General features: G+C 37.4%; 2 protein-coding genes across 7 annotated transcripts in view; one reads left to right on the top strand and one right to left on the bottom strand.

Moving 5' to 3' along the window:
• The window catches only part of LOC130010705 (MORC family CW-type zinc finger protein 3-like), a 38,774-nt gene extending 27,281 nt beyond the window's left edge, over window positions 1-11,493 (bottom strand). For 3 of the 5 annotated variants that reach the window (XM_056098613.1, XM_056098612.1, XM_056098614.1), the window contains exons 1-2: window positions 11,099-11,162; window positions 1,822-1,894 (exon numbers count right to left, since the gene is read on the bottom strand). In XM_056098613.1, coding sequence (XP_055954588.1) covers window positions 1,822-1,894; window positions 11,099-11,128 — 103 coding nt within the window. In that variant the 5' untranslated portion in view covers window positions 11,129-11,162. Of the gene's footprint in view, window positions 1-1,821; window positions 1,895-11,098 lie in introns of all 5 variants that reach the window. The other 2 variants (XM_056098615.1, XM_056098611.1) reach the window with 2 other exon arrangements.
• A 9,699-nt stretch (window positions 11,494-21,192) lies between these two features.
• LOC126809819 (E3 ubiquitin-protein ligase TRIM71) lies at window positions 21,193-24,641 on the top strand. Of its 2 annotated transcripts, none has more exons than XM_050534608.2 (2): window positions 21,193-21,281; window positions 22,391-24,641. In XM_050534608.2, the coding sequence occupies exon 2, from the start codon at window positions 22,422-22,424 to the stop codon at window positions 24,366-24,368; it is 1,947 nt and encodes a 648-aa protein (XP_050390565.1). In that variant the 5' UTR covers window positions 21,193-21,281; window positions 22,391-22,421; the 3' UTR covers window positions 24,369-24,641. The 2 variants fall into 2 exon arrangements, with proteins under 2 accessions (XP_050390565.1, XP_050390564.1); XM_050534607.2 differs by lacking the exon at window positions 21,193-21,281 and adding an exon at window positions 21,389-21,553.
• The last annotated feature ends 1,707 nt before the right edge of the window (window positions 24,642-26,348 follow it).

The raw sequence follows: 26,348 nt of genomic DNA, 5'->3' as shown, positions 1-26,348 counted from the left end.
TACTGTTTACAAAAAATTGCTGTTATCCATTTAGTAAATTGTTTTCTAGACTGATTTGATTAAAGTGCTTCTCTGAGTTTGAAATCGTACTGACCAAATTTGAAACAGATCTGTTAACAAGCAGTTGCTACACAAGATACGGCTACATTTTGCAAGAAATTTCGTACAATAAGGGGCCATAATCCAGGATGTGACGGTCCAACATGCATCAATATCAAAAGGAACCGAGATCTTTGGGATATAAGCATATATTTTAAGCTTAATCAAAATCAGATAAAAAAAATGTAACCTTGTGGACCACAAGCTAAAAACGTGATTTTTTTTTGTACAATCATTGTCCTTAATCCAGGTAGTTACGGCCCGATATGTGCGAATATCGAAAGAGACCTTTGGGACATAAACATAACTTTGTATTACATATTTTTACACTATTTGAGAACGGAGAGTCGCCATTTTGTCCGATTTTCACGAAATTCAAACACTATCTTCATTAATATACTTGAACGCTTTTTAAAATCAAATAAAACATTGTTACCTCTTGCGGGTCTACAAGCTAAAAACACAGGTACATGAGGACAGGAACGCCCTTCTTACCTATGTGATTTTTTCAAAATTTTTGATTTTGTTTTTTTTCCTTCATATTCTTCAAAAATTTTAATCTTCTTTATTTTCTTCCTATTTGGTTCTAAATCATATAATATTTACTATCAAACATGTTAGTATATAAAAAAAAATTATACCTTCTGCTGTATCTAATAAAAGAGAAAGGTGATTTATGGCAAATAAACTAAGCATTTTTTTTTTAAATTTGAAATATGTGTTTTTATCGAAAGAAATATATATCGAAGGGAACCGAGTGGTTGATTTGTAAGGCAAGACAATTTTATGCACGATTTTGAATTAAATAGTGACAGGGGTACCTCACGGAGAAAAAAATGTCAACAGAAAAGTGTCTCACCTTTCTCTTTTATTATATAGGCAGAAGGTATGATTTTTAATACGAACATGTTTGATAGTAAATATTATATTATTTAGCGCCAAATAGGAAGAAAAATATTAAGAAGAAATCCCAGAAAATCATGAAAATATTTTGAAAAAAATCACATATAGGTCCACCATATAGTGCCTGTCCCCATGTACCTGTGGCTAAAAAGGCTATTTTTCGCATAAGCAGGGGCCATAATCCAGGAAGTTACAGTCGCCAATATCTAATGGAACAGGGATATTTAAATTACATTTTATGAAAATCGGATAAATATAGTGACTTCTAAAAGGTGCACAAGCTAAACTCCTGATGTTTCGTACAAACAGGGGGCATAATCGTCGAATTTACGGTCCGATGCATGCTAATATCGGCAAAGGCGGTATAACTCTGGAACGAAAGGTCGCAGAACGCTGATTATCCATATAGTATCAATACTATTCGTCTTCTAATAACGACAATTGTGACGTCCTGTGGTGTCCACAAACAAATGTGAGCGGTCACACGCCATATGGAGGTAGCCGCGGTGGTTCAGTGTTGGCTGAGAAAGTTCATCTGGTTTTTTTTCCGGTTTGGTTCCACCATGTCAGTGGTGAAGGGAGGAGGGTCTGGCAATGGGCATATTGACGTGCACGTAAAAGAACCCTTAACAGTTGGAATTCGTTATAAGAGTAGGCCGTAGCGCCAATGTCCGGGCAAAATTCCCCCATCGCACACTGTATGGCGTATGTCCGTCTTCATTAGCCTAGTCGGCGCAGAGCAGTAGAATGTATAACATACCCGATGATAACGTCGAGCAATAGAAGTGTGTTCCGAGTAAAATTATACATTAGGCTTACCTATTAATTCTGCTATTGCACTAAACACCCAGATGTGATTTGTACTGTTGGAATGTAGAAAGCTCGGACTGACCTAAAATGAAACACAGTACTTATATAACATTGTTTTAATTATATAAATCTATTTATTAGGATATGGTCACAACAATCACTTTAGGCAAACCTATAAAAAGATCCCTTGGCAGTTGTAATTTGATATAAACGTAGGCCATAGTGCTGTGCCCAGGCAAAATTTGCTTTATAGCACACTGTATGGCGTATATGCCCATCTTCATTAGACCATTTCATTTCTAATTCATTTTACTAGAACCATTTTACTTAGGTAATTACTGTTTGTTTTTCTCTTATATGTACTTTTATTTACTGGTTGGTATATATCTTTCAATTTTGTACTGTGTATATGGGCACAAGACCTGATCTCTGTGTAAATACATGTATTCTGTGAATATAAGAACCTGAACAGCACATTAGAAACCGTTCTCCAGTATTAATACACTTTAAAAAATGATGATGTTATTATTATTATTATATACATTTTTCATTAATACTAGTGGTCACTGGTGTATAGTATTGTTGTGTACGAGGAAATTTATATAATTGCATTTGTTTATTTTTTTTAATTTCTTTCTTTAAATAAATGTAATCTTATACTCTCTTATAGGGGATTGGGTATCGAATGGGTAGCATATCATAAGGTCTGTCATTGAGTCCACTGGCGTGGTTTAGATTCCACGGTTGTACTTGACAAGGAGAAGGGTGGCCTGTCCAACCTCATGGGTTTTCTCTGGGTCCTCCGGTTTCCTCCCACTGGTAAAAACCACTACACGCAAGCGAATTATTGGAATAAAATTGAACCAAAATTACCTAGTTTGGGTCGAGTGGAAGTTAAACCCCATTTCTCTCTCTCTATACTCTTATAATAAGTCTATTGTTTTCTCGTTTTAAAAAAATAGTAAAATTGATGAAGGTGAATTATTATTAATTGTATCGATCAGATCACATGGTATTATTATTTTTGTTTTTTCTTAGCATTATATATAATTATAAGACGGAACCAGTATTTCAAGCATGCCAAAATCGTTTTCATCTGTATTAAGTATATATTTCTTTTGGCTATTGCTTCACTGAAATAGTTTTGAAGAAATACTTGTTTCCAGAAAATAAAAGATTCATTCAATCATTGGTGCTATTTCCTAATTATTGGCCATATTTATGCCACAGATCAGGGGTAAGTCGTCTTTACCGTGTCAATGCAACATTTAACAGGTGATATTATCCAGTAATCCCGGCATATTTGCAGAGAAATTCTCTCAGGCAAATGTAAACAATCCAACGTGTTCCGTCTCATAAAAGGTATTCACTGGTCTATTTATGGCTATTGACCCTTGATCTATGACGATCTTTGCTTTTATGGTTTCTGATTGGCTTAGAATTTGATTTTTTCACCCGATTATGGCTACACTTGACAAATATAGTTCGAGACGTAATTCAAGTGCAAGACGTATTGTGCAATGCATTGGAACAGAAAAGTATGCGACAGTGGCGGCCTACTGGTTAAATTATGTAACAAAGCGTCAGATTTTCAACCGGAATTTGCTGGGACGAGATGAAACGATTTTCGGGGTTAAATCACAGCCTATATATGAATTTTCTCGATAATATGACCAGATCCAAAGAATGGGAATAGAGGGAAAAGAATGGCAAAGGGAAATGGCACACGAGTTGGAAGTAGACACTAAAAGACGGGCTGTGGGCTGGTGAAAGAAGGGCTCGGGAGAGGGAAATGACCCACGAATTGGAACTAAGGAGATTAGCATTGGAAATGACCTCTAGAGATAGCATAATGTCAGGGGTGCGAGGTCAGAACTTAAGTTTGAGAATTGGGTGCCGCCCTTCAGTGCGCGCCTAAATTCCATGAGCATGAAGTGGAAAGTTTCTTCCTGAATTTCGCTTGGAATAGCCGACCGAATACTGGACAATTCTAATTGTGAGAAATTTGCTGGGCAAAGTCCAGGATGTTTTCGCGGCCATTTCATTTGAAAATTCCAGTGATTATGAGGAAGTGAAAAAGGTTATCTTAGCCGCGTATGGATTGGTGCGCGATGCATACTTCAAAAAGTTCTGTGACGTCCGACGCGACTCAGGGGATCACGTGGCTAAGTGGGTAAGACGCTGGTTCGCTAGCCTGGAGGTCGGGTGTTCGATCCCTGCATTGGCCGAGAAAGTTCATCCAGATTTTCCGGCGTGGTTCCCCCTTGTCAGTGATGCAGGGCGGAGGGCCTGACAAGGACAGCTGTCTAGTCCTTCGGATGAGACGAAAAACCGAGGTCCCGTGTATACATTGGAATGCACGTAAAAGATCCCATGGCAGTTGGAATTCGATATAAGAGTAGGCGATAGTGCCGCTGCCCGGGCAAAATTTCCCTCATAGCACACTGTATGGCGTATGCCCGTCTTCATTAGCCCAGTATAGGAGCAGAACAGTAGGACGTTAAACCCCATTTCATTTCATTTTCATTTTCAAACTCATAAAATCTTGTGAAGACGGTACAGGCCAGATGTCTAGTCCTTCGGACGAGACGAAAAACCGAGGTCCCGTGTATACATTGGAATGCACGTAAAAGAACCCTTGGCAGTTGGAATTCGATATAAGAGTAGGCGATAGTACCGCTGCCCGGGCAAAATTTCCCTCATAGCACACTGTATGGCGTATGCCCGTCTTCATTAGCCCAGTATAGGAGCAGAACAGTAGGACATTAAACCCCATTTCATTTCATTTCATTTTCCGACGCGACTCACACCAGACACATAAACAATCATTTGAAAATCTTAGCATGGCGAGATAGATGGAGCAATTCAACAAGAAGTTACCATGCAAAATACGCCCACACTTTGCAAGAGATGGACAAAGAACGAGTAAAAAAAAAAATAATAATGTGATTTTTTGTACAATCGGGGTCCATAATCCAGAAATATATGGTCCGATAAGCGCGAATGTCGAAAGGAACCGAGATCCTTGGGTTATAAACTTACATTTCAAGTTTCAACAAAATCGGATAAAACTTGTGACCTCTATAGGGTCCACAACCTTGATATACCATATTTTTACCCTATTTGAGAAGGAAGGGCGGCCACTTTGTCAGTTTTTGGCCGATTTTCACGAAATTCGAACTCAGCCATCCTTAGGGTGTAACGGTGATATAATAATACGTTTTTTAAATCGGATAAAAATTATGACCTCTATAGGGTCCACAAGCTAAAATCGGATAAAAATTGTGACTTATAGGGAAAAAGAAGTTAGTTAAAAAATTTGTCTGGCAGGAAACTCAGATCAAGCCTTCTTGATTGAGCTACATAAACCAAACTCCTGTACATCTATTAACCAATTCATGGTGACGGATCTAAAACCTAATCAAGATGACATACAGCTGGCAACCTCCAATATCAATAATATTCTTATTAATGCCAGTAGGGCCTGTGTTAAATTAATAACCATAAAGAAACGGCGAAAAAAAAATAAATGGTTTGACCGAGATTGCGAACGATTAAGCCATGATATGATGACCGCACAAATTAAACTAAACAATAACCCAACTGACAATATATTAAGAAAGATTTACTATAGTAGGAAAAAACTGTACAAGAGAATTACCAAATTTAAAAGTCGCCAAGCCAAAAATAGTATTTTAGAAAAACTTAATGAAATTCAGAGTCAAAACCCGAAAGAATACTGGAAACTAATAAACTCGTTAATTAAAGAAAACCCCGGGGATGATAAGAATGAGGGCATATCCATTGATAGTTGGGAAAGACACTTTAAAACTCTATTCAAAGATAAAACCATGTCAAACAACAATGTGAAGAAACAGATGATGCTATCAATTTACTTCTAGAATCAAACAAAACTAATAAGGAAATAAACTGCAATTAAAGTTCGAAAAGCTTTTACGGGACTAAAGAGGAATAAGTCTAGTGGGCCCGACTTAATACTAAATGAGATGCTTCTTGCATCATGTGAGTACATGATTGATGTGTATATAAAATTCTTCAATCTAATTCTTGAATCTGGGAGCTTTCCCGAACAGTGGCGCGAATCGTTCATAGTCCCAATACATAAGAAGGGGAGCATGAGGACGCTTGTAACTATCGCGGAATTGTGCTAGCCAGCTGCTTGAATAAACGCTTTTTATCCATTATAAATAACCGTATATCTAAATATATTGAATATAATAACCTTTTTGACCAAGCACAAAGCGGATTCCGAGCGGGCCGTAGGACGGTGGATAATGTTTTCATTCTTAAGACTTTAATCAACAAATACAAGAAACTTAAGAAACCTCTATATTTATGCTTTGTCGATTTCTCAAAAGCATTTGATTCAGTTTGGCGCAAAGGTCTCCTTCTTAAATTATTGAAACATGACATTAATGGGAAAATATTTGAATTGATTAAATCTATGTATAAAAATACATCCTATGTGGTAAAACACAACGACTCCATTTCATATAATATTGATTCTACCATGGGAGTTAAGCAAGGATGTGTTTTAAGTCCTACATTTTTTAATATTTACATCAATGATTTAAACCAATACTTAGACAATTCTACAGACAGTGATAATTATCCTATATTAAATACTACTGGTCTATCCCATCTGCTCTTTGCTGACGATCTTGTGCTGATGTCAGCTACCGAAATAGGATTACAGAACAACCTTGATAATCTAAAACGTTTCTGTGATGACTGGAAACTTGACCTCAATAAAGATAAAAGCAAAGTTATGATCTTTAAAAACAATAAGAAAAAAACAACAAAAAAATTTGTCTTTGGCCACGTCAATTTAGATATTGTAAAATCTTATCTTTACCTAGGCATTTTCATAAATGATAACGGATCTTTTAAATCAGCTATTGTGAATTTGGAAAAGAAGGCTAGGAGAGCCTGGTTGGGCTTAAGACATAAAGTCTGTACATCTAATCGCCTTCCAACACATGTTCTGATAAAACTTTATGAATCAGTCGTGAAACAAATATCTTTATATGGTTCAGAAGTTTGGGGGGATAATTTAGTGTTCAGTAAGAACTTTGAGATAGAAAATTGGGATAAAATAAATACGAATAAAATGACCATTAAAATATGTAAATCTATTCTTACACAGCCATTAAAATCATCAAATATAGGCTGCTTGGCCGAATTAGGAATTTTTCCTGTTAATATCGATATATTCCAAAGAATGGCTATGTACTATAAAAGACTAAACGAAAATAGCAATAACTTAAGTAACTCATTACTGAATTCTGCATACAAGGAAGACATAAAAATTTCGCAATCAAACCCAAAACTCTCCTGGTATGCGGCTATCCAAAATATCTTCAAAAAATATGACATTCCTCCAACAACAATTTCGAGACAGAATATTAAAAGTTCAATAGAAAGTAAGTTTAACGATCTCCTTGCTGAATCTTGCGGGCCGAACCATAAACTCAGAACCTTCGGATTATTCAAGAAGAAATTCAATAAAACTCCAAAATATCTAGAGGTTGTTAATAATAAGAAGTTCAAAATTGCGATGTCTACCCTACGATTAAGTACTCACCAGCTTGCCATTGAAAGGGGTAGATATCTTAAGATACCACTTCAGGATCGCTTCTGTAAAAAATGCAATGCAGGCAAAATTGAATCTGAACAACATTTTCTTATGGAATGCCAAAATTATGAAGATTTAAGAAAACAATATATATATCAAACTCTTGACAATACTGGTCTAACCTTTTCATTTGAAAACCTATTCGACCCACCGAGTATTATAGCCACAAGTGTCGCAGCCTTTGTCTACTTCTCTTTTCTTAGGAGAGACATCTGTTCAATATGCATGATATTTTATTTTCTTTTATGTGCGCACGCTTTGTTTTGTATTTTGATATATTATGTACCCTGTATGTGGGTCTTATACTGTCGAGTTATGTGATTTAATACTTTGTACATTTTGTTCCATATGCAGGTTTCATACTGTTTATTTATGAGTGTTCTAAATTTATGTCCGTCCATATTTTTGTATCCGTCCATTTTTTTGCACCTGTATATTTTGTATATTGTATGTTGTCCTCAAGGGAGGTTCCGATGCAATATTGTGTGTCTTGTGTAATAATTGTCATATCGTTATAATTTTTATGTACACGTTTATATTGTATGCTGTCCTAAATGGATGTTTCGATGCAATAAAATCTTATCTTATCTTATCTAACTAAAGGGGTCACAACCTTCGTATTATATACTTTTACACTATTTGCGTACAAGGAGCGGCCATTTTATCGGACAGTTTCGGTCGGATTTTCACGAAATTCGAACTCTTTAATCATTAAGGTGTAACGGTTATATATTTAAACGGTTTTTAAAATTGAATAAAACTTATGACCTCTCGAGGGTCCACAAGCTAAAATCGTGATTTTTTCGTACAATCAGGGGCCATAAGCCAGAAAGTTACTGACCGACATGCGGAAATATCGTGATATTTTGTGCTATAAACATAAATTGAAAGTTTCTATAAAATCAGATCAAATTGTGACCTCTAGAGGGTCCACAACCTTGATATACCATACTTTTACACTATTTGCGTATGAGGAATGGCCATTTTGTCGTCAGTAACATCATTATGGTGTAATGGTGATATATTTGAACGTTTTTTTTTAAATCAGATAAAAACTATGACCTCTAAATCACAAGCTAAAAACGTGATTTTTCGTACAATCCGATATGCGCGAATATCGAAAGGAACGGAGATCTTTAGGTTATAACCATTTGAATACGCGGATCTGCGCATACTCCTTCATGTATTAGGTGCGGTCAAGGATGGAACAGAGGATGCGTTGTCATTTCTAATGATACTGATGTAAACAGTTGCCTTACTCGACGTTCTATACCAGACTTTCTAAAGCACAAGGACCTCGAGGAGCTATGTGGGTGAGAGTTGGAGTTGTAAATAGCACTCGATGTGCCCTTCATACCCGGTTCCAGTGCATCGGATGCAAACTCTGTGCTGTTCTTCCGGCTGGCCACAGTCTAACAGGATGTGATATAACCAGCAAAATTTGGATTAAATGGCCATGCCAGAGACGTTTTCAAAGCACTTTGGAAGATTGCCGACACCTCCGGAGCTTTGATTAGGAATGCAGAAGCCTACTTTACCGCAGTGATGAAACCAAAAAGCGATCCGAATATTTTTGGGACTTGCGGGTCGAATTCTTCCATCATGTCAAAGGAAGTTCTCATCGAAACCTACCACCAACCAGCCAAGGTCTCCTGCCACGTATCAAGCGCAGCTTTTGCGGAACAGCTGATACCTGAGACAATGGGAAAAACTCTTGAATCAAACTGGACATACGTGCTAGGTATTAGTATTCTACGCATCCTGGCTAAAAATTTATTTTTTTAAAAAACACGGGAACAGTGCCCGCTAATCTAGTCTAGTTGGAGGCGTGGTATTTTGTAACGTGTCTGTTAGGGGTAACCCACCGCACAAACTGTCTAACAGTGGACATTCATGATTCCTGTGGTGGTACTGAACAACTCCAAAGCTGTTTTAGGTGGTACAGATTTCAGCTAATCTAGCCTAGTTGTGGTCTGGAAATTAGAGAACTCTTGTCAGGGATACTCCACCACTAGAAATGTCTGTCAGAGTGTTTTTGTAATACCTGAAGATGTACGATACACTGCTGTACGATTTGCATGTGGTACACTCTTGAGCTAATCTAGCCTAGTTGGGGGGCATTGCATTTTGGGCGTGGAATACCACATCCACTACCAGAAACCCGACAGACTTATATTCTGATGATACCAGATATACATGCATAGATTCCCTTTGGGAGAAAATTGGTACACTTTTCAGCTAGGTTGACCCCCTGGGCTTCTGGTCTAATAGGAGACCAGGTCAACAATAACACGAGATTACGACAGAATAAAGTGTCGTATGACTGCGTTAATACTGTCGTGATGTTATCTTATTGGGTTATGAAAAGGGGCGAGATTTCACATGACCACTGCCAGCAGCCACTATTATACACCAGGGACTTAGTCAATCTGTTTCACAGAGGATTACGAAAGTATTCTAATATCTCTGAAAATGATGACCGCCTTAAACACGTGACGTCACATCACGCGACGTCAATCATTGGCTCAATGGCGCGTGCATTGTTTACATAAGACGTTACTAAATCGGGCAGAATGCTGCCTTTTACTCATGGCTGAATGGTTAGCGTGCGCGCGCTGTATCATAAAGTCTGTCATTGAGTCGACTGGCGTGGTTTCGAATCCCCGGTTGTACGTGACAAGGAGTAGGGTCGCCTGTCCAACCTCGTGGGTTTTCTCCGGGTCCTCCTCTTTCCTCCCACTTCTAAAGACCCCTACGCGCAAGCGAATTATTGAAATAAAATTGGACTATATGTTAGTCCCGAAATGACCTAGTTTGTGTCGAGTGGACGTTAACCCCCCCCTTCTCTCTGTCTCTCTCCCTTATCATTGAATGTAGCGGCCTCGCGAATATTCACTACTGATCAGTGTGGGATTTAATATTTACTAGGGTTGGTAGGTTTGGGTAAATCTTGCATAACTTGTAATAATGAATGCACGTAACTGGTTTTGTAGTGCAAGATCTCATATTAAGTTTAAATGAAATGAAATGGCGTTTAACGTCCCACCTTTCTGTACCAAACGGGATAATGAAGGCGGGCTTTAAACGGTAGCCTACGTGTCAGGGCCCCATCGCCCCCACTTGAAAAATAAATTTGACATATTTAATTTCGAAATAATTAAAATTTATCCTCGCATCCACTTAAAAATATAATTGCCAAATTCCGGGAAGAAAAATCATTTGTGATTATGTTCCGGGGAAGATTAATCAATCTAGTTTCGTTTTCTCGTCATGTTACGTAATGTTCATGACGATGGGAGCCATTGTTGGACCGAGACCATAGAGCTACCCAGTCTGTCCCTGCATACACAAAGGGAGTAAATTAATAAAATCATCTTTGTCTTGTGTTTATATCCCCGCCATCATTACTTAGTCCAGTCATTACAGAAAAGGAGTGCGTTAAAGTTTAACTTAAACCTATTTTCGTTTTCATTTTTATGTCTTTCATTCTTATATCCCATTTCTAATTTCTAAACACCGTTTAAACCGCCGAGGCGAATGAGAAAACCTATAACATTTACATTGGACAGTATTATATATACAATAATAAGCTTTATTATTACATATAAATAAATAAACAGGTTCACTCACTCGACTCCGTTCTATGTGTCGTGCGTCCATTTTGAATAATTTGCGATGGAGTGAGTCACGTGACTGCATACCAGAATATATCATACCATGAATCGTATATAATACAGTTCGATGATCGTCACATCCCAATGACGTCTATACTAATCCGTCATTGTCACACCCTGTGCAGATATTTTGTTACACTAATTTATCGCACATACATGTATGATAATGTCAAACGTTATATAGAAACACAACAATCAACAACATACGATTACACAATCTCCCAAACTGAGTGTCTTCCCTAGCGAGACTTATGTGGAGAATGATGATTCGTGCCGTCTTGTTACATAGGAAGCATAATTTTTAATTTTTAATTCGTCATATCTTTGTAAATACAGAACCATTTTTGGACAGATGTTCCAATCAGTGATCCAAATTCCACAATAAAATTATATTGTTAGGGAATCTATAGCGCCAAAGTCTTTACTATATTTCTTCTATGAGAAAACCGGAGGCGTACATAAAGTTTTTGTTTGGTGTGTGTGTGTGGGGGGGGGGGGGGTAGCTGATGCACATGCCCCTAATACGAGTGACGCAGTCAGGGGGCGGCACCACAGGTGAAAGTTTCTATGGGTCAGTAGCTGATCTAGAAGCTGGGAAAAGGGGTGGGGCGGTTCCAAATCTAGGGACCTACCCACTATAACACCCCACAAAAAAAAACTATATTAGTAACTGAGTTTTTAATGTTTTGGGACCGGGCCTGAAGGGACTTTGTCTAACGGGGGCGATTACTAGGTCTCTGGAATGTAATTTACTGGACTTCCGGATCTGGGGAAAGCCTTTACAGAATTCTGATGATTAGAAAATACGCTACATGAGTAAAATACGTTTTCATTTCTACTGGGATTAAATATGCATAATTTTATAATTTAAAGATTTTTTGTGTATTTCTGAAACAAACTATGCTTCCGATAACTTCTTACCAACTGTCCGACTAATGTTATCCGTATGACAATCAATAATATAATTTAAATTATCAAAATCTTCGGAACAAGCTCCCTCAATTTCTTAGATTAACAACCTCATTACAGCAATTTTTTTTTCAAACATAAGTTGACTAGGTTATTTTATACTATACCGTTGCAATTTAGGTGCACGGATTCACACAAAAATTTTCCCTTCTGTTTTGGCACTGTTTGTTTACCGCATTAATTCATTTAGTCTGAGACCGACTGCAGTGAGCACTTATTTTGAGACCGACAATTTTTTTCCCTCGGGACTAGTTTATTTTATACTACACCGGTGCAATGTAGGTGCACGGAATCACGCAAAAATTTTCCCTTCTATTTGGCACGGTTTATTTACCGCATTAATTCATTTAGTGTGAGACCGACTGCAGTGAGCACTTATTTTGAGACCGAATATTTTTTCCCTGGGGGTGGGGTGGGGCAAATTTCATAGACGAACATATTCACAACAGAATAAGTGTAAAAAACATTTTTTTCAATCATGATAAGTTGACATGGTTATTTTATACATACATGTATTTGGGATTTTTCCTTCTATTTTGGCATGGTTGGTTTACCTCATTAATTCAGTGAGCACTTATTTTGTGATCGACTGCACTTATTTCACGACCGATTATTTTTTTCGCTTAAGCGGTGGACACACTAGCCGAATGATTCGGCCGTATCAATCGGCGCCGAATTTTATTCGGCCGAATGGGTGGACACACTAGCCGAATGCTTCGCCCGATTCAACCTGTCGATTGCATCACCAGTGACCGAATGCATATTCGGAATGTTTATTCCTTAATTACCTATGTACAGCCGGCGTGTGTATTCTTTAACGCCTGAAGGATTCCTTAATCCCCCTAATTAAATAAAACAATTCACTACGGAATAGTTTCTTTTGTAATTCATTTTAATTTAAGATCCAATTTAGAGTGCCTACAACTTTTAAACTTTGAAGTCCTGAACTCTTAATTAATTTTTTACAATATGGAACTTATTGGACGAACACTTTTAATATGTAAATAATATACGGGTCCAGCTATGTGGTTTTTACTGCGAGCACTTCGCTTTTCCACATAAAGTGTAGTGTCGTTCATATCTGTCATTAATTAATCAATCCGACTATCAAAGTTATACAGACATGGGTCATAAATTAATTTCAAGTTGGTGTTAGCAGTGAGTGTTAGTGGGATTAAGAATGTTGATTAGGTAATTATCTTTTTTTACGCCGGCGAAGTTCAAAGACATCACTCTTAAGTGAAACGTGTGCGTAATACCTCACGAACCAACTAATGGTAGAATCATACACACACACATTTATTGTATAAAATAATTAAGTTTTACTAATAAGTTGTTTAAAATTACTATTTAATTGATGGATGGATTAACGTTTTTGATACGTATAGGTTATAATGTCTAACATCGGTTATCTTCTTTATAATAAAAGTATATATTTTACAATTGCATTGACAGTTTAATCACTCACCAAACGTCACCAGGAACTCCACGAATGATCCCGTGCAGTTTTCGCGACGAAGTTTAACCTCATTTACTACACCCGTAGTACATGGAACGGTACTAATAATAAGATACCAAGCGTTGATTGGCAGAGAAATGAGTGCGATCTATTGTACATGTTATGCATAGTCATCGGAAAATTCCATATTCACTGTAGTTGTTCTTTATGCATAGAAATGGTTATTATTATTATATATAGCTAATAATGAATATATCGACAAATGACTGGCACCATTTGTATTTCTGTACTTAAGTTTGTGATATCAAGTATTACGGGGTTATCCAAATTACCGGTAAATGCGCTAATTTCTTGAGTCATCTTTATTTGACACGTGGCCTATTTAAACAAAGGCAGCTTAAATTGATCTACAGCATGATACGGCATTTTAAATTCACTCTAAAATATTCCAATCACAAATGCCAGCAGCCACTATTATACACCAGGGACTTAGTCAATCTGTTTCACAGAGGATTACGAAAGTATTCTAATATCTCTGAAAATAATGACCGCCTTAAACACGTGACGTCACATCACGCGACGTCAATCATTGGCTCAATGGCGCGTGCATTGTTTACATAAGACGTTACTAAATCGGCAGAATGCTGCCTTTTACTCATGGCTGAATGGTTAGCGTGCGCGCGCTGTATCATAAAGTCTGTCATTGAGTCGACTGGCGTGGTTTCGAATCCCCGGTTGTACGTGACAAGGAGTAGGGTCGCCTGTCCAACCTCGTGGGTTTTCTCCGGGTCCTCCTCTTTCCTCCCACTTCTAAAGACCCCTACGCGCAAGCGAATTATTGAAATAAAATTGGACTATATGTTAGTCCCGAAATGACCTAGTTTGTGTCGAGTGGACGTTACCCCCCCCCCTTCTCTCTCTCTCTCTCCCTTATCATTGATTGTAGCGGCCTCGCGAATATTCACTACTGATCAGTGTGGGATTTAATATTTACTAGGGTTGGTAGGTTTGGGTAAATCTTGCATAACTTGTAATAATGAATGCACGTAACTGGTTTTGTAGTGCAAGATCTCATATTAAGTTTAAATGAAATGAAATGGCGTTTAACGTCCCACCTTTCTGTACCAAACGGGATAATGAAGGCGGGCTTTAAACGGTAGCCTACGTGTCAGGGCCCCATCGCCCCCACTTGAAAAATAAATTTGACATATTTAATTTCGAAATAATTAAAATTCATCCTCGCATCCACTTAAAAATATAATTGCCAAATTCCGGGAAGAAAAATCATTTGTGATTGGGTTCCGGGGAAGATTAATCAATCTAGTTTCGTTTTCTCGTCATGTTACGTAATGTTCATGACGATGGGAGCCATTGTTGGACCGAGACCATAGAGCTACCCAGTCTGTCCCTGCATACACAAAGGGAGTAAATTAATAAAATCATCTTTGTCTTGTGTTTATATCCCCGCCATCATTACTTAGTCCATTCATTACAGAAAAGGAGTGCGTTAAAGTTTAACTTAAACCTATTTTCGTTTTCATTTTTATGTCTTTCATTCTTATATCCCATTTCTAATTTCTGTCAAATCGAAATAAACACCGTTTAAACCGCCGAGGCGAATGAGAAAACCTATAACATTTACATTGGACAGTACTATATATACAATAATAAGCATTATTATTACATATAAATAAATAAATAAACAGGTTCACTCACTCGACTCCGTTCTATGTGTCGTGCGTCCATTTTGAATAATTTGCGATGGAGTGAGTCACGTGACTGCATACCAGAATATATCATACCATGAATCGTATATAATACAGTTCGATGATCGTCACATCCCAATGACGTCTATACTAATCCGTCATTGTCACACCCTGTGCAGATATTTTGTTACACTAATTTATCGCACATACATGTATGATAATGTCAAACGTTATATAGAAACACAACAATCAACAACATACGATTACACAATCTCCCAAACTGAGTGTCTTCCCTAGCGAGACTTATGTGGAGAATGATGATTCGTGCCGTCTTGTTACATAGGAAGCATAATTTTTAATTCGTCATATCTTTGTAAATACAGAACCATTTTTGGACAGATGTTCCCATCAGTGATCCAAATTCCACAATAAAATTATATTGTTAGGGAATCTATAGCGCCAAAGTCTTTACTATATTTCTTCTATGAGAAAACCGGAGGCGTACATAAAGTTTTTGTTTGGTGTGTGTGTGTGTGGGGGGGGGGGGGGGGGTAGCTGATGCACATGCCCCTAATACGAGTGACGCAGTCAGGGGGCGGCACCACAGGTGAAAGTTTCTATGGGTCAGTAGCTGATCTAGAAGCTGGGAATAGGGGGTGGGGGTGGGGCGGTTCCAAATCTAGGGACCTACCCACTATAACACCCCACAAAAAAAAACTATATTAGTAACTGAGTTTTTAATGTTTTGGGACCGGGCCTGAAGGGACTTTGTCTAACGGGGGCGATTACTAGGTCTCTGGAATGTAATTTACTGGACTTCCGGATCTGGGGAAAGCCTTTACAGAATTCTGATGATTAGAAAATACGCTACATGAGTAAAATACGTTTTCATTTCTACTGGGATTAAATATGCATAATTTTATAATTTAAAGATTTTTTGTGTATTTCTGAAACAAACTATGCTTCCGATAACTTCTTACCAACTGTCCGACTAATGTTATCCGTATGACAATCAATAATATAATTTAAATTATCAAAATCTTCGGAACAAGCTCCCTCAATTTCTTAGATTAACAACCTCATTACAGCAATTTTTTTTTCAAACATAAGTTGACTAGGTTATTTTATACTATACCGTTGCAATTTAGGTGCACGGATTCACACAAAAATTTTCCCTTCTGTTTTGGCACTGTTTGTTTACCGCATTAATTCATTTAGTCTGAGACCGACTGCAGTGAGCACTTATTTTGAGACCGACTATTTTTTTCCCTCGGGACTAGTTTATTTTATACTACACCGGTGCAATGTAGGTGCACGGAATCACGCAAAAATTTTCCTTTCTATTTGGCACGGTTTATTGACCGCATTAATTCATTTAGTGTGAGACCGACTGAAGTGAGCACTTATTTTGAGACCGAATATTTTTTCACTGGGGGTGGGGTGAGGCAAATTTCTTAGACGAACATATTCACAACAGAATAAGTGTAAAAAACATTTTTTTCAATCATGATAAGTTGACATGGTTATTTTATACATACATGTATTTGGGATTTTTCCTTCTATTTTGGCATGGTTGGTTTACTTCATTAATTCAGTGAGCACTTATTTTGTGATCGACTGCACTTATTTCACGACCGATTATTTTTTTCGCTTAAGCGGTGGACACACTAGCCGAATGATTCGGCCGTATCAATCGGCGCCGAATTTTATTCGGCCGAATGGGTGGACACACTAGCCGAATGCTTCGCCCGATTCAACCTGTCGATTGCATCACCTTTCACGTCACATGATTAAAGTGCACATAAGATGGTCCCGGAAAATTTGAGATACGTGTAGCCAATGGTTACTATATCCACTTTACGGCAATTTCACGCCAATCTGGTTGAAATTAATTCAGTTATCTTCACTCAAAGTCGTAAAAATAGACCTCCCGTAAAAACGGCTTTGCCAATTATCGAAAACACTCTTAATCCCCTCAGACACCAGTGACGTCACAGTGACCGAATGCATATTCGGAATGTTTATTCCTTAATTACCTATGTACAGCCAGCGTGTGTATTCTTTAACGCCTGAAGGATTCCTTAATCCCCCTAATTAAATAAAACAATTGACTACGGAATAGTTTCTTTTGTAATTCATTTTAATTTAAGATCCAATTTAGAGTGCCTACAACTTTTAAACTTTGAAGTCCTGAACACTTTTAATATGTAAATAATATACGGGTCCAGCTATGTGGTTTTTACTGCGAGCACTTCGCTTTTCCACATAAAGTGTAGTGTCGTTCATATCTGTCATTAATTAATCAATCCGACTATCAAAGTTATACAGACATGGGTCATAAATTAATTTCAAGTTGGTGTTAGCAGTGAGTGTTAGTGGGATTAAGAATGTTGATTAGGTAATTATCTTTTTTTACGCCGGCGAAGATCAAAGACATCACTCTAAGTGAAACGTGTGCGTAATACCTCACGAACGAACTAATGGTAGAATCATACACACACACATTTATTGTATAAAATAATTAAGTTTTACTAATAAGTTGTTTAAAATTACTATATACCCAATAATTATTGCTCACCGGTGTTTTTGTTATCAAGTAGCCTCGTATTATTTGTTGATTGGCGTTTAAACAACATTTAATTGATGGATGGATTAACGTTTTTGATACGATTAGGTTATAATGTCTAACATCGGTTATCTTCTTTATAATAAAAGTATATATTTTACAATTGCATTGACAGTTTAATCACTCACCAAACGTCACCAGGAACTCCACGAATGATCCCGTGCAGTTTTCGCGACGAAGTTTAACCTCATTTACTACACCCGTAGTACATGGAACGGTACTAATAATAAGATACCAAGCGTTGATTGGCAGAGAAATGAGTGCGATCTATTGTACATGTTATGCATAGTCATCGGAAAATTCCATATTCACTGTAGTTGTTCTTTATGCATAGAAATGGTTATTATTATTATATATAGCTAATAATGAATATATCGACAAATGACTGACACCATTTGTATTTCTGTACTTAAGTTTGTGATATCAAGTATTACGGGGTTATCCAAATTACCGGTAAATGCGCTATTTCTTGAGTCATCTTTATTTGACACGTGGCCTATTTAAACAAAGGCAGCTTAAATTGATCTACAGCATGATACGGCATTTTAAATTCACTCTAAAATATTCCAATCACAAATGTCTAATCTATACCAATGAAAGACGATAATTCGGTGATTATGATTAGGCCAGTCACGTGGTAATTGGACCGTCAATAGACGCTTGTCCAGTTGCCGTGTGTATTGATAGTGCTATATTGTACATACAGTGAGATATTGTATAGATAATGTATATCCTATGTGTAGTGCCTGTGACGTCATCAGCCAATCAACCGGATTAAGGTCGTAATTGAAAAATCGAAAAGCGTTTTGGCGTGTCTGATACTTAAACGTTAACAGCGGACTTAATTTTAATCAGATTGGCGTGAACTTGCCGTAAAGTTGATATAGTAACCATGGGCTATACATACATGCAATTTGGATTTTTGATCTTACGTGGTCTTTAAACATGGCGGCGTCTATGTCTTCAATCTATCACGTGACCTCTCGATATGAGTGGTGATTGGCTAATGAATTCTATATTCGGCCGAATGCTTCGGTAAAGCGGACACACCAGGCGAATATAATTCGGCCGAATCATTCGGACGAATGATAGTGGACACACTAGGCGAATTTCGACGCCGATTGATTCGGCCGAATCATTCGGCTAGTGTGTCCACCGCTTAAGGGGTTTTCCTGCTATTCCAGCCCCTGAATACAGCAACTTCAAAATGGTCTAATATAGCCTAATTAAGGTGACAAGAATTCCAATCAAACAATCAATCGTTTACAGTCCACGGAGGCCGGACCGTCCAGAGACAATTTTGAAAATTTAACTGCCGCAAACGCGTTTTCCTTCTAGTTCAGCCCGTGAATACAGCAATTTCAATGTGGTCCACTATAGCCTACTTTTGGTGGCTGACCTGAATCCCCCAAAACCAATCAATCTTCTCAGGTTGTGGGGGCCTCGCCCTCCCGGAGAAAATTTAGAAAATTTAACCGCCGCAAATGCGTTTTCTGCTATTCTAGCCCTTGATTTAAGCAACTCCAAAGTTGTCCAAAGGTTTTGTAACCGAAATCTCACTCTATACAGACCTGAATTCCAACCATCCAATCAGACTGTTGCAGCTGCATTCACAAATAATAATCGATGATCGAAAGAGTAGAGTGCCGCCCCCACCCCTCGGCTCGTACGCCTATTAGGACATTCATTAGCAACATCAATAAACATCTCTTTCATATCTGTGAATCCATATATTCTGTTCGTTTTAGGACGGACCATATTATGTATTAGATTGCCGGAATTGAGGATTGTTGGGTTAAGTCTGAGCATTCAATTCTTTTCAGAATTCCGACAATTGCGGACAGTCGGGGTTCTGGGGCTATGTTCATGAAATTTGTTTTGCTGCACCCCTGGACACTGGTCCTCTCCTAAAGATCCCTATATATAGGTAATTAAGGGAATAATTGAAAAAAGACCCCAACACAATAGATGTTAGTCCCGAAATGACATGGCGTACGTGTATCGACTTGTCTTTAAAGTAGCTAATTCTCTAACTCAATATCATCCAAAATCTTCGACATTGAAAACACGGATTATTTGTCAATTTAAATCAACATTGATGTTGTGATCTTACGGGGAAAAGATGGGTTTCTGATATCCAATAATTAAGACAAAATAAACATTTTACTATTGGTACACGATTTCGTGTACCATGGTGCATTTCAGCTCCATTTTAAGAGGCTAGATATATTTCACAAGTCATGTCATACGGTGACGTCTTATCTGGAGAGCATGCGCAATAAATACTATCGGTATAGAGTGGAATAACCAGACGCTAGAGATTGTCATTGGATTGAGACTTCTGGCAATAGAAATTGCATTTAAAACAGAAACGATTGAATGTAAATCAGTTTATATACATTCACATTACATTATTTGTTGCGACCCATTTGTGTCAATTTCTAGATCCAAAATATTAGCGATTTAGCTCCTTTAAACCCAATCTCGCTTGCTCTCTCTGTTTTGCACCACTGCATTGACACATCGTTTATGTAGGCTGATGTATTTTATGCAGGATATTGCCCGTGGCATGTTTAAAAAGTAAAAAAAAAAAACATGACCGAAAATGACAGAATATGAACATAGGTCTACAAATACAGGGTAAGATAAGATATGATTTTATTAGATTTCAACGCCCATTTGATGTCATACAATTAAGCGGTAGCACGCGAAGTAGTGTGTGTGTGTGGGGGGGGGGGGGGGCGAATGGTTGAACGTGTGCGGATTAGACCCATAGGCGTACGATAAACCATAAGATCTGTCATTGAGTCAAGTGCCGTGGTCTCATAGAAATATAGTAGTTACATGTTTCATGTTACAAATCGTTCATGAAAAAAAAATATACCGTAACATTTATTTTTAAATACATATTTTAGAAATGAGAAGAAAGGGAGCACATGATCCTCTCATAAATAGCCTATTATTATGCCCAGTAGTAGGATTTGGTTTCTATTTATTTTACATCGCCAGCTTATTTCTCTTAAATCCATATAGTAATAATAATTGTACATAATTATACAATGACAAGTCTCTGAATTAAAATAGGGTACTATTTCAGTAACGTACCTCTACCAGTTCCTGTGATCGTAGAGACTTGAAATTTTCAGGGGGTGTTCACAGGGACTAGCCATGACCTAACACGAAATTTCAGCCGAATCGGTCAATAACTGTTTATTTTACCGTAGTTTAGCTTCTATAAGAGATAAATTTATCCGATTTTGACGCCATTTTGTTTGTTGACTATTTAGGCTCGAATAACAATTTGGTGTGAGGTCATGGCTAGGACCCATGAATACCCCCTGAAAATTTCAAGTCTGTACGATCACGGGAACTGGTAGAGGTACGTACATGTAGTTGATTTTTGGTTACTGTACCTTTAATCCGTGCATAAATAAAGTTGCCGCATTGAAAGATGTACTTGAATAAGATTGGATGAACCCAGCGAGTGTCTAGATAATCAAGACTGTCATAAAAAAAAATGGCGACTATTTCCGAAGCTGACAGTTGCTGACACATTAAAATAAGACAAAAAGACCATTTAAATATTCAGTGCTTTGTGACAATAACCTAAGCTTGCCACGAGAGTTCAATAGAAACCGAGGATCGAAAGAGGTACGTAAATGAAGCGAAAAACGCTTGAGAATTCGTGTACAAATCGTTGAACTGAAATTCAAATGGCTTCCTTCTTAAAAGTTCTTTTCATTTTCATCAATTCATTACTACCGACCGTAATTCAAATGATGCATTTAAATTTCATACAGATTGAATGATAACTTTTGTTGTTCAAGTGTTCACAAGGTTCAACAAAGTGAAACGACGACCATAACTAATATCTATCTGTCTGTCTCTCTCTCATTTTTTATATGTTCTGATTTATTTTTGTCTTACTAATACTATTTAAAAGTTAAAATATCTTGTTAAACATGCCCTGGAAAGTCAGGGTCTGATACAACCATCTATGATCTAATTGAACTTTGTAACTTATGAACTTTTGTAACATTTTCTATCATATCCCCATACCTTTTACAGAAATGTTGCTCCTAAAGACGCGATAAGCAAGAGAAATGGGGTTTAAGGTCCACTTGTCATTTGGGGACTAACACATGGTACAGCATAGTAATCTTTAGCATTAGGAGGAAACCAGAGAACCTGGAGAAACCAACAAGGTTTGGCAGACGACCCCACTTGGGATAGATGAAACGTACAAACTCCGGATCGAAAGCATGCCAGTTGACTCAATGACATTGAGTCAACTTAGAATCATAAGGTCTGTCTGCCAAACCTTGTTGGTTTCTCCAGGTTCTCCGGTTTCCTCCTACTGCTAAAGATTACTATACACAAGATCTAACTAAAGTGCTTACTTTAGACTACTCAACCACCCACCCCAGTGACCATGGTAAAAGTCGTATAATAATAACCATTTAAGTGTGTTATAATTTGTCTTTGCAGGTAACAGTAACTTTCAACGGTTTACAGGATAATGGCAGATTGTATAAAACAAGCCAGATCGCCAACAACAGAACAAAGCAGATCTCCAAAAGCAGAACTAACATGTGGATTGTGTTACAAAGATCTCAACAAACCCAAGCAATTGGCATGCTGTCATACCTTTTGTCGTCACTGTTTAGAAGATTACGTAAGAGATACTCTTAATGCTGAAAGTCAAACAATTGATTGTCCCAAGTGTCAGAAAGTCATACAGATTCCTGAAAACGGAACGAAAGGTTTGCCCAGTAATTATCACATTCTTGCACAGTCTCTGTCTGATGAAATTGATACAGGGGCGGCTTTTGCTGATTTTAAGTGTGATATATGTAAGGTAAATAAAGTCATCGGTTATTGTTTTGAATGTACGAAGAATTTGTGTGAAGAAGACAAAAACAAACACAAAACTGCTCCAGTATCAAGGTCACATCATATTGCCACATTCACGGATGGAAATAGAAAAGTTGAGAAGGACAGTTATTGCGAAAAACATTCCGATAATATTCTAAAGTTTTATTGTTGTCAGTGCAGTGTGCCTATTTGCTCTGATTGTAAATTGGCCAAACACGAAAATCATAGAACAGAAGATATTGAAGATGTGGCTTTTAGAGATCGAGAAAGGTTATCAAAATTAATGGAAATTCTCCGTCAGTATCTACCATGTATGAATGATGCTGTCAATTCAGCGGAAAATGCAGAAGCTGCTTTTAAAAATCATGCAAACGATACTATAGAGTGCATTAATCATCGCAGAGAAGAGGTTAAAAAATTGGTAGATCAGTTGTGTGATGGTGCCGTCAATTATGTACGTGGAAAGCTAGAAGCTGAATTGCAGTGCATGGTTCCAAAATTAAATGATATCAAAGAAGATCGAAAATTTATTGAACGCTCTATCAACATAACAGAACCTGTGATAAACATGGGGGAAGATGTAAAAATCGTAGAAGTAACTAAAGATATACAGAACATTGTTAATAATCTTCCAGAACCCAAACGAATTGATGAGAAAAAATTTATATTTAATGCTGGGGTACATGGTCAGTCTCTGATGTGTAAATATGTTGGCACAATCGGCTTTGAGGCAAAGGCATTAAAACATGATTTTTCCTTTGATAATAACAATCTTTTCATGTACAGCATAATACCAGTCTCTGAAACGGAAGCATGGATGTCCTATTACAATTCTGAAGAAAGTGCAATTATTAAGGTCAACAATTATGGAAAAGAAATCGAGAAATTCTCACTGCAGCCGTTTGGACGGTACAGAATGATAATGCTGGAGAACGATGAGTTTTTACTCTCTTCTTATGGAGAGAAGAAACTGAAAATCTTGAGAAATTATAAGGAGAGCCTTTTTGCAGAAACTCCATTTGAGCCACAAGGCATAGTTAAAACTGCAGATAATAATATACTGGTTTGTTGTTCTGATGATGTAGAAACAGAGGATGAAAATACAGAAAGGGCTCTGTTGATGTTCTCCCAACGAGGTACACTTCTAAAACGTGTGGATTCGCGACTGAATGAGAAGGAAAAACTCTTCAATTCTCCAAAATATGTTTGTGTTAATATTAATGGAGATGTATGCATTTCTGATGAAGATGGAAAGGCTATTCTTATTTTCAACAAGGACTTAAAATTGATTGGTCGTTATGAAGGATGTAAAAATACTAATCCATTTCGTCCACGGGGTATATGTTGTGATCGGTTTGGTCGAATTATTGTCACAGATGGTGATAATCATAAAATACATCTGTTGTCATCAAGTGGAGAATTTATTCGCTACTTGTTGACAGAAGAGGATGGCGTTCGAGGACCAGTTCTGGTAGCAATTGGACCTGGCAACAAGTTGTGGGTTACCTGCAAGGGTCTGATACAGATTTATTCTTATTTAGACGGGGCTGGGTTGTTGTCTCGTCCAACTTCCCCCAAATGTGTGAAGTAATATTGGGTGTTTTACGTACTTTTTGTCTTCATAATATGGGAACTGAAGCTTATACAATAAAATATGAAAGATTGTTTGATCTTAATTTTATGTATATTTATTTCTAAATTTTGTTGCTTTTCTTGTCAATTTTAAAAACTGTAAAATGTGATCTTTTATATACTGGTACATGGTACTTGTAATAAGTGTGATATATATATATTATCATATAATTTGTTCTCCTTGACTTTTAAACTGTAAGGAATGTCATTTATTAAAAACTGTAAAATGTAATCTTTTATTCCATCTGCCAAGGGATCTTTCCTTGAACACTAATTGTATTCACAGGGCCTTGGTTTACTGTCCCATCTGACCGACTACAGGCTGCCCTTGCCAGGCCCTCTATCCTGCACCACTAACGTCGGGGAACCATGGCTGAAAATCCTGATGAACCTTTCAGCCAAAACAGGGATAGAACTGCACGGGACCTCCAGGCTAGCAAGCCAACATCTTTCCCACTGAGACATGTGGCTCCTTGTGGTCAAGAGTGGACAAACCCTATTGATATTTTCCATTCAACAACCTCTGGTACCAGAGTTATGCTCCCTTGGCCAAATTTGATTGGGACCGATGGGGTCATGAGAGGACAAACACTCTTTTCTATAGAGTTTATCGTGTTTCACAGATTTGTAGAAGCATTGTGGTTTTCAGGGGACTTTCAGTGCCTGAGTTATTCCCCCTTTTCTGAAATATCAAATTTGGTCAACATCCAAGTATTAAGCTGCTGTTGAATCATTGCTGCTGTTTGGGCGTGTTTCCATACTATACGTGTCTATCTTTAACAAAGTAAATGCTGAACTTTTTAATAGAACTTTTTCTAATTTGTTGCGATGCATTGGGACAATCAGAAGAGGAGTACTATTGATTTTCCATGTTCCCCCGCATCATCTTCGCAAATTGTGAGCGTATCTTGCATGGCAACCACTCATTATCAATGGATGCTTAGAAATCTCACTTGAGATATTCACTTTAAATCTTGCAGTGCTAACACGTATCATCAGCGAATGCCTTCGTCGGACTAATTCTGAATCAATGGCTTCATGATCTGCACATTTTTTAGCACGATAATACTTGAGTGCATACAACACATCGCCTTTGACTTCTTGAACCAAAACATTGTTCGTGGTGCATGAATAATGGGTAGCACGATTTACCCAAATCCACCATTATTTCAACTTATAAGACAATAATTTATATCGATATCTGATAACATACCATTTTTTAATGTCATTTTTATACGTACACATTTCTATTTTGCCTTCGCCCCCGTCTGTCCATTCCATTGTCCACAATTTCTTGTGAACGCTCTTAACGCCAAAAGTTATCATCCAGTTGTTTTAAAATTGATATATGTTGTTTGCATTAGTGACATGAAGAAGCCTATTTAATTTCAATAATTTACGTCTAGAGTTATGGCCATTGTTTCACTTTGTTGAACCGTGTGAACGCTCTAATGCCAAAAGTTAACATCTGATCTTTGTGAAATATATATGCAATATTTAAATTAGGGAAACGAAGAAGCCTATTGAATGTCATCAATTTCCGTTTATTATTTCTAGACGAAAAAGCCTATTTAATTTCAGTTTATTACGTCTAGAGTTATGGCCCTTTGTTTCACCTTATTGAACATTGTGAACGCTCTAACGCCAAAAGTTATCATCCGATCTTTCAGAAATTTATATGCATTATTTAAATTAGTGCAACAAAGAAGGTTATTGAATTTGAGCAATTTCCGATTATTACGTCCAGAGTTATGGCCCTTGTTTCACTTTATTGAACCTTGTGAACGCTCTAACATCAAAAGTTATCTCCCGATCTGGATGAAATTTGCATGCGTCATTTAAATTAGTAAAGAAAAGAATCCTATTGAATTTCAACAATTTCCGTTTATTACTTCTAGAGTTATGGCCCATGTTTCACTTTGTTCAACCTTGTTAATGC

This window comes from Patella vulgata, chromosome 2 (genome assembly GCF_932274485.2).
Source record: "Patella vulgata chromosome 2, xgPatVulg1.2, whole genome shotgun sequence".
NCBI classification, from domain to species: domain Eukaryota; kingdom Metazoa; phylum Mollusca; class Gastropoda; family Patellidae; genus Patella; species Patella vulgata.
Note: the sequence above shows the minus strand (reverse complement) of the source record. Positions and strands in the feature narration are given on the sequence as shown.

What these genes read in the sequence shown, in the direction of transcription:
- LOC126809819 (XM_050534608.2), top strand. Translation starts at nt 22,422, where the DNA reads ATGGCAGATTGTATAAAACAAGCCAGATCGCCAACAACAGAACAAAGC.